The sequence below is a fragment of the Buceros rhinoceros genome, unplaced genomic scaffold (genome assembly GCF_000710305.1).
Source record: "Buceros rhinoceros silvestris isolate BGI_N320 unplaced genomic scaffold, ASM71030v1 scaffold5913, whole genome shotgun sequence".
NCBI lineage: Eukaryota > Metazoa > Chordata > Aves > Bucerotiformes > Bucerotidae > Buceros > Buceros rhinoceros.
The window spans coordinates 13639-22738 of NW_010405262.1; the positions used below are offsets into that span (position 1 = coordinate 13639).

The 9100-nt window shown below is 53.0% G+C and overlaps 1 protein-coding gene across 1 annotated transcript in view; it reads left to right on the plus strand.

The window, feature by feature from the left end:
- Window positions 1-9100, plus strand: part of MAP2K4 (mitogen-activated protein kinase kinase 4) — a gene marked incomplete at its 5' end in the record, with an annotated part of 24352 nt that overhangs the window by 13014 nt on the left and 2238 nt on the right. Inside the window, 2 exons of the mRNA XM_010133648.1 lie at window positions 7724-7801; window positions 8952-9099. Of these exons, the coding sequence (XP_010131950.1) occupies window positions 7724-7801; window positions 8952-9099 (226 nt within the window). The remainder of the gene's footprint in view (window positions 1-7723; window positions 7802-8951; window position 9100) is intronic.

Consider the following 9100-nt stretch of genomic DNA (forward strand, 5'->3'; position numbering starts at 1 on the left):
TTGCCTCTTGCTGCGGCGGGGGCTGCGGAAGTGGGCAGGAGGGTCGGCTCCGTGTGCCGCGCTGGAGCAGGTGCTCTCTGTGCCATTGCTGCTTTTTGCCATCTTAACGGGCAGGTGAACCCAGTTTCTCTGTCAGAGGGGAGGGATGAGTCTGGAAGCACCTGGCTTAGGTAGAGGAGGACCTAGCTAGCGTGAGGACGGATGACCTGTGCTGCCCTGCTCCTTTGGGACCTCCTCAGGGGCAGAGTTTGATGGTGTCACATGTGTCCTCAGCCCCTCAGGGCCTTTTCCCAGGTCACCAAGGAGCTGCCTGTACCCAAGCGCCAGTGCCCTGTGCTGCTTTGCCCACCCTCCCCTGGATCTGCCTGCTGGTCCCTCCTGGAAGAGCTGTTGGCTTGAGGGAGTGGACAAGGGTACATGTGGTGCTCCCCATGACCCATGTCCCAGCAAACACACCTCTGCTCGTCCCTGCCTGTACACGGGGAGGGGGCCAGCGCAGAGCCGTGCTGCTGCTGAGCTGATCAGGACGTGGGTCCTTCTCCCCACAGCTCCCTGGGGAAGATGGGCTGTCACTGCTGACATCAGCATCCAGGGCCAGCTGGAGGCCGTGTCCCTCTGCCTGAATGGCTCGTGCACAGTTCAGGCCATGTGGCCATGTGTGGGAGAACCCCCAGGGCGGGTGGCAGTGAGCCCTACTCCTGGGCCTCCCTGCGCACATGGCGGGAGCGGCTGCAGCAATGCAGGAGCTCTCGGAATCCTTTATCCAGCTGAGCCACAGCAAGAGCCTCTGTTTCAGCTCCACGTTCCTGACCCAGTGCCCAGGTTTTCATCTGGCCCAGCCGTTCGTGTGTCTGAACAGGCTGGTGGTTTGAACTCATGCAGCTAAAACCCTCTTGGATGCTCCTGAGTATTGCTGTGTGTTGGACTTCTTTTATTTTTTTCTTTTTCCTCTGAAGCTTGGCACCTGGCCACTAAAACAAATCTGGGAGGAGCCTGGGAGACCTGTGGCACTGTCCATGTGTGAGCTGGATCCAGGCTCGGCTGCCCATGGGTAGCCACTGCTGGGGGGATGCCTGAGCTCCAGCACAGCCCTCCCCACTCACATCCTGCTATCACTGCATGTTTCGGGGGTTTCAGCTGAGAACACAACCTTCACTTACTCATTGACTGCTAAAATCACCCATGAGGTTTGCCCAGCCTGGGAATTCTGTCCACAGGTGGCTCCATCCACCACGCACTCAGAGCCCGGGCCGAGCAGCTCCACTGCAGCACTGAGCTCGTGTCTCTGCATTGGCACTTCCACCCTGGTGCTGCTGGGGACGCAACAGGATGGGGTTTTCCTCCTCGCCCGTTCAGATGCCTGTCTGCAGGGGCAGGGAAACATGTCAGCCTTGGAGCCTTCCAAACCTGCTGCCTCTCCAGAGCATCGCCCTGTTAACCTAGAACTAGTTCTTAGATGGGGGTGAGATGAGAGGGGACACGTCAAGCTCTGGGTCACCGAAGGGTGGTCTTCTAAAAACACCACCAGGCAAAGAGGACCTCTGAAGTCCAGCCTCCAAACCCGCTGCCTCTCCAGAGCATCGCCCTGTTAATCTAGAACCAGTTCTTAGATGGGGGTGAGATGAGAGGGGACACGTCAAGCTCTGGGTCACCGAAGGGTGGTCTTCTAAAAACACCACCAGGCAAAGAGGACCTCTGAAGTCCAGCATTAAAAGTGCCTCTTAAAGTGCTGGAGAATCCACCACGATGCCCACGGAGTTGTTACGGTTATTAACTACGCTCCTAATACCATCGTGCGCGTGAGCCTTGTTTGAGGGCTGGCTGTGGGCTCCTGTTTCTGCTGCGTTTGCAGGACTCAGGAGCCCTTTCCCTGCCACAGCTCCTTCCTCCGGTAGGTACTTTCTGACTGATGTCACCTCTTAAGCCTTTCTTTGAGGGGATTAGGGACTGAGCAGCTTATGCCCCTAAGGCAGATCAGGTTGTGGTTTATGGCTGTGCTGTAACACACACCCCCTCCCATTTTTTTTAGCACAAAATTATTTAGCACAAAATCTTTACATTTTACGAATGTAAACATCAAAACTGCACAAACCTCCAGTGTTCACCTCGCCCACGGGGTATATAACAAGAGTGGTGGTTCCTCGCGTGTCGCCACAGCTACACGCCTGTAACGGTGGTGATCCTCTGGCGCTTTGTGCCCTCCCCTCCTTTCCTGGATCTGCCCATCACCCCGCAGCGCTGCTTTTCCTGTCTCTGGTCGAGTGAGTCAGCACCCAGCCAGAGCCTGGCTTACTGACAGCCACCTCACGCTGGTTCCTCAGGGGCCTTATTTATCATGCTGGTGATTTTTTTATAATATGCAGAATTTAGCAACGCTAATTTTGTATTTTCTTGGGTATTATTAGCGGCAGGCCAGGGAAGGTCACCTCGGAGATCCTGTTATAAATCCCGTCTTTCCCACTCGTTAGAGCCTTTTGACGGCAGTTACGCTCTGAACTCTGGCAGCGAAGCTGTTTGTTAACACCAGTCACTGATGGTTGATTTAGTCACAGTCCCTGCACTAGTCCAGACTTCCTACAGCCACACCTTTACCTGCATTAACAGGTCAAATAAGGTTACCAAGAATGTGCTGGCCAAGCCCAACTGGACCTTGTTGCCTTCATTAACATTCCTGCCAATCTTTCTGCGCCCAACAAGTGTCCCCGTCCACCCAACCATCGCTCCCCTGTGATCTTCCCACTGCCGAGATTGAGGAGTTTAGTCACTGTTGGGAAAACCGGCTGGGAGGGGCTGGTGACCCCATGTGAACGGAAACTGGCGTCTCCACCTGGAAAATGCTGCTGGAGAAGTTTTGAAATGAAACATTCTCTTGGAGTAACTGCGTCAGGGAAATAGGAGGGGAGGAAAGGCCATTCTCTAGAAACCTGATCTCTGCTGATAATCTCTGCAGCCGCCGGCTTCATGGCTGACCTGGGCGAGGGGGAGGGACAGGAAGCCAAAGAACAGAGGGGATTTTGGAAGGAGTGTCTGAATTCAGAAGTCCGAGCAGGGACGAGTGATTTGGCTGAAGCATTGTGTGACAACACAGCTCTGATCTCCCATGTAGGTGTCGAGGTGGTGCACACTGTGTCACTGCTGCTGCTCTGAGGGGTAGGTGGAGGCGCAGGGGGAAGCCACAGTCCACCCAGCCAGCAAAGACAGAGTAACTCATGTTCTCCGCTTGCCTGTCAGCTCTTCCACCCATCGCGCTGCGTGTCCTGTGCTCTGCTGCGTCACAACCTGGCCAAGGAGCTGGGTCTTCTCCTGCAGCCAGGGTCAGCAGGACGCCGCACAACCGCTGTAGGGGTTGGCGCAGAGAAAAAGCGTGCACACTCAGTACTGGAGAGGAGGGTATGACCTTAGAAAAGGCTTCAGCCAGCACAGTGTGACCGTGGTGCCTCACTTGCTCATGTGAGTGACTCACATCTGCTCAGACTGAGGCTTTTGCGGCACTGAGGTCACCTTCTGTGAGCTCCTACGTGCCCAGGAGAAGATCCAGGGAGCTTATTAGGCTTCACTGCACATAAAATACAAGATCCAAGTGAAACAAGATCTCACCATTTTAGCAGCCAGTAGAAGAATTTGGTGTCATCAAGGGGAGATGATTGTCATCTAGGGGGTGTCAGTGTCACCTAAGGGAGAGCCTCCAAAACTTCCCATCGAGCAGAGCAGTAACACTGGCCAGGAGGAGTGGATAGATGTTCACATCTGCCTGGAGCCCCAGCATCTTCTGCAGGGCTGAATCTTAGGCACCGAGGTCTGCTCAAGAGCCACCGCGGTGAGTCCTCCCAAGGACAGTCACCTCACAGAGCAGGTCAGCCTCTCTTCCGGATGTTGTGGTCATGACCACAGGGCTGGTAGTGAGCATCTCCTGGGGACGGGAGGGGTCCAGGCTTTTCCTCAGCCTTAGTCTGAACACCAGCCCAGCCCCGTGGAGAAGTCAGGGAAAGGGGTTACAGGAGTAAGATGTTTGAAGCTCTCAGCGAGGAGATGAGAGGGACCCACATGCAGCATCCTTGTGCTCTGGAGAAGGAGGAGACTGCAGGAGCCCAGCGAATCCGCGTCTCCTCGCCTGCCCTGCTTTGTGACCATCGCTTGTGTGCCAGCCTGGGCCATGTGGTGACTCTACCTCTGGCCTTCGCTCCGTGCTCTGGCCAAGCGTGCGAGAAGCCTGCGCAGGGGAGAGCCCTGGAGGAAGAACAACTTGCTTTTCACTGCCGGAATATTCTTGAGAAATACCACAATGCAAAAAGTGAGTGACAACATTTTCCTTTACTGAACAGCGGAAGAATTTCCCAAACCAGCTATTTATGGCCTTAAAGATGGTTTCCATTGCTGTTGCACAACCCTGCCGGCAGCTGTTCGGAGGCATCGCTCCCCTCCTTGCTGCGGCTGTGGCTTGCAGTTGGCCCTGAGAGCCAAGTTGCTCGGGCAGTGGCAGACACGTGTCTCTGTGAGTTCTTGCCGAGCCCCTGGCGGGCACCACCAAGCCACGGTGATGGGTCACCGCCACATGTGTCCTGAGCGTCCCTGAGCGTGCGGTGTTTTGGTTAACGTGGCAGCAGAAGAGCGCGCTGGGGAGCCATTCGACTTGTATCCCGCCAGTGCCGGAGCAGTGAGGGGCTGTGGCCTCCGGCTGCCCTGGGTCAGAGCTCACCATGTGGTTTGCAGCTGGATTTGGCACAGATGCTGCTGCAGCTTCCAGATGTGTGGGGCTTCACCTTGCTCCCACCGTCGGCTCAAGGCAGGGAGTACCTGGATTTCAGTTCACAGGTTTTTAGAGCAAGACGATAGTCTTCAGCGAGGGCTTCCATCCTGCATCCCTCTGGTCCCGTGGATGGAGCAGAAGGAGAGTTTGTGTGGTGTAGATTTTGTTCTGCTTTTTGTGTTGCAAAAATTTAGCACTTTCTGGTCATTCCCTGGTAGCCTTTCATTTTCCTGCAGGGCAGAGATGCCTTGGCCTCAGCAGCAGATGAGCATTTGTTAAGTAGATCTCGATGCCGTGTGGGCAGTTCTGAACTTGCAGTTCACGCGGGGGAAAATGTCCTGATTAAATAACCAGATCTGAGCTTCCAGAATTCGGTTTTCCCAGAAATGCTACTTTGCTCCTTAGCAACACGAAACTGCTGAAGGCTGCAGGGAGTCGCGTGTGCGTCTGTCCTCGTGTCGCACCCCAACCCGCGCCTGTTTGCTAAGCAGAGGCTTTGAAGCGGAGCAGGGATGGGTGCTGCCCGCTTCTGCTCGATTTTCAGTGGAGATGCTGATGCTTAGGTGGGCACTGAAATAGAGAGGAGCCCCAAGGCAGCCCGCACCCTTCTTTGCTGCCTTCCCCCCTGCCTCTTCGTGCCTTCAGCACCTCCAGTGGTGGGTCCGTCTCAGCCGTTTCCTGTCCTCGCCTGTGCTGTTCACCTGGTGTGAGATGGGCTTTGTTTGTGGCAATTTGTCCCAGGTCCCCAGCGTGGGACATGCTGACGCTTCCTTCGTTGGTGTTAAATGCTCCCACGTCATCTACATGGAAAATTCCCAGGATTCTTCCTGCTCTGTATTTAGACGGGATTTATTTTGGGCCGTTTGCTTTCCCTTTGACTGTGCCACCATGGTCTGGGGCCAAGTCCCTGTTGCTCCAACTGCAGAAATAAGTCACTGAGAGCATTTTGCCTTTTCTTTTTAGGTGATGTTATTCCCTGTGTTACTTCCAGGTAGAGGACAACTTTGATTTATATCTCTGAGCTCCTTTTGTCCATCCTGAGCCTGAGCACGAGCCAGCGCTCAACCTTGAGACATTCTGATTCTTTCTGAAACATCTGATAACCTCCTGAAGCAGCCAAGTCCATCCTCATCGTGGGTGTTTGCTGCTTATCAGACTGTCCTCCCCTCAAACAAACAAGTGGCAGGGGCTGGGGATACGCATTCAGACCCTCACCTCTCTGGCTGTTTTCACACACTTTTCCCACTGTCTCAGCTACAAAATGGCGGAGAAATTGTCATTACATTTCTGTTCCCATATTTAGAGAAGTGGATGCTTCTCTTAGCTATTAATTCCTTATCAGCTGATTTGGTGGAACCTGATATGGACTCAGCCAGCGAAGGGGGGATGCCAGGCTGTGTGCACGGGGTTACCTGCAGTAGAGGAGTGATAGGTTTTGACTGAGCTACCAGATGAGCGTGTGAAGGGCTGGTGGTAGGTTTAAGAGAGATGAATTTCAGTAATTTCATTATTTTGCATGTCCTTCCGCCCAAATTATTGAGAAGTCCATCCAAGTTATGAGAGGAACATCCAATACATGAGTGTAAAATGAATGGAACCATAAGTGAAGGATGGAAAAGCCAAGCGAAGGGCAGACCTAGGAGGGTGGGAGAGGCGGCATGTCCAGGGTCTGGTCTGTGAAACCAGCCTGCTTCAGGGCAGATACTGCAACCGGCAGTGCGGATGGTAAAATACAGCAGTGGGAAAGCGATACGCCACGTACTGAGGAGCAGTGAACACAGGAAGGTTGTAGGAGAAGCCACACATAGAACCACTGAAGCTTGGTGGAAAGTTCTTCTCCCTTTCTCTGTGCCCGGTGGCCTGGGCAAGTTTCTGTGTTGGAGAAGATGCTGGTGGCCGAGGGATTGAGAATGGTCTGGAAGCAGCCACCGCGGGGGCAGCTCCTGGAGAGCTGGCAGCATGGCAGGACACCCAGAAGTGCTGTGAGGGTTTGGGGGCTGGGAGGTGCTGTGGGAACGTGGTAGTCTTCTCATGTGGTAGAGCACTGGAGGGGTGAGGTTGCACTATGGGACGTTGTTCATCACCTGGCACTCTGCAACTGGCACCTGCCATGAAACAGTATTAAAATGGAACTTAGAGGGCTTTCTGAGTGTTTCCTGTGCCTGATAATTTAGTGTTCTATTGTAAACCAAGTCTCTTTGTTATTGTTGTAGCCAAAACAAAATGAGAACAGGTTTCTTCTGATATTTTAATTATTACATTTTTAACAAAAGGCAGCAGAACCGTGATTTCTCGTAAAGTCGACATGTGAAGCATAAAGATGTTTTGTGCTTGCTCTTAGGTGCGAATCGCTTGTGTCTGGCTCAATACCGTTTTCTATGGAAAACGTTTAAGATGTCTGAAGACCTTGTACCATCATAGTTGCCTTCAAGGGATGTCCAAAGCCTTGTAAACAAGAGCTGGTCTTAAAGTGCATCATTTTTAATTGTAACCTCACGAGGTTTAGCAGCCAGCACACAGTGGGGAGGAAGAGTTCTGACGGAACCTCAGTTCCCTGAGCTGGTGGATGAGAAGATGTTTATTCCAGTTCTTACAATTCCCTGGGGACAACTTCGCTGTGAAAACAGAGAAAGCAAAACTTCGGTTAAGAGATCCCAAAGATAAACAGAACGAAATAAATAGACAAGAATGATTGTTAAAGCTGCTTGTACCAAGGGAAAAAAAAAAAGGGTGGTTGGACTGTGCTGGTTTGCCGTTTCAGATCAGCTTTTCCGCTGTACTCCATGGAATTGGGGTTTGATCCCTTCAGATGTTTCTCTGCTGGGGCTGGACCTTTGCCTGAGCAGCAGCTTTGCCTCTGGGGCCATGCCAGGCTCTGCCAGGCGGGACAAGTTTAGAGTTTTCTCTAAGTTTGCAGATGCTTCTCGTTCCCTTCTGCCCAGCACAGTGTTTGACTGGCCCTTCTTCTTGTTTCAGCCTGAAAGGATAGATCCCAGTGCGTCCAGGCAAGGCTACGACGTCCGCTCAGATGTCTGGAGCTTGGGGATTACATTGGTGAGTGCGTGGGGCTCAACCGCAGCTGCCTGGAGCGTTCCTGGGGGGTGGCTGTGGGGTACCCCTCAGTGGGATGGGGTGAGGTTGGTGTCACACAGGGCCTGAAGAGGAGCCCAGCTCTGCTGCTGTGGAACGTTTGAGTGTTGTGATTGAAGTGGGCACCTTCTGGCTTGGAAATACATCAATCCCTTGGAGGAGCTGGCTCTGCTGAAGCCCCAAGGAGATGTTTAGCCACAGCCATGTTTTGCAGAGAGGGAGATATGTGAGCAGGGAGGAGGCGTTGGACCATAAATGAGTTTGTCTCCAAAATCTCAGCTGAGAAAGGATGGTGAGTGTGGTGGTACATGCTCGAGCATCCAGCCCAGATAAATAAGGGCTGGAGTCCAGGCACCGGCTGTTCTTCGGCTGTGCAGAAGACCGCAGTTAATCCTGCATCTGGGTTGCCGGTTCCTCTCTGGCTTAACCACAGGACTGCTGGGCGCCCACATGGATAAACTGAAAAGATCTTCCCTTCTCGAGGTGGTGAAGTAGAAGAGAAAGCAGAAGCACTAAGTATGAACAGTAGCTTCTGCCATCCCCACTGGTGTTTTAAACTGCTTATTTTCTCTGTCCTGCGAGGAGCAGGGAGTTGGACTCTGATCCTTATGAGTCCTTTCCAACCTGAGATGTCTGCAATTGCGTGATTGTCGTTATCTTTTTTCTCTGGTGGGTGTTAGGATGCCTCGGAAGGGGCTGGAGGGTTCTATTCTCCTACCTTTGAACACCAACCTGAGATGTCTGCAATTGCGTGATTGTCGTTATCTTTTTTCTCTGGTGGGTGTTAGGATGCCTCGGAAGGGGCTGGAGGGTTCTACTCTCCTACCTTTGAACACCTCAGCAAGAGCATTGGTTCATTTTACCATCAGAGGAGGAGGAGACAGCATCAACACAGAAGCGTGGCACAGCCAGGTTGAGTCTGGAGTGGTCCTAACGTGGGCAGCAGAACTTAGTAGTGGGTTAAACCTTCCCTCCTCTTCCCTCAGCTGAGCTTCGTGTAGCAAATGGGGTGAAGAATCTCTTCTCGGTCTTTCCTTTGGGGGGTCCTAGCAGACATTTTCTTGCCCTGATGGAACTTACCTCATGTAATCTGGTGCTGTTGCTGTCTCTGCAGTATGAGCTGGCCACGGGGCGATTCCCTTACCCCAAGTGGAACAGCGTGTTCGACCAGTTGACACAAGTAGTAAAAGGAGACCCCCCGCAGCTGAGTAACTCCGAGGAGAGGGAGTTCTCCCCCAGTTTCATCAACTTCGTCAACTTGTG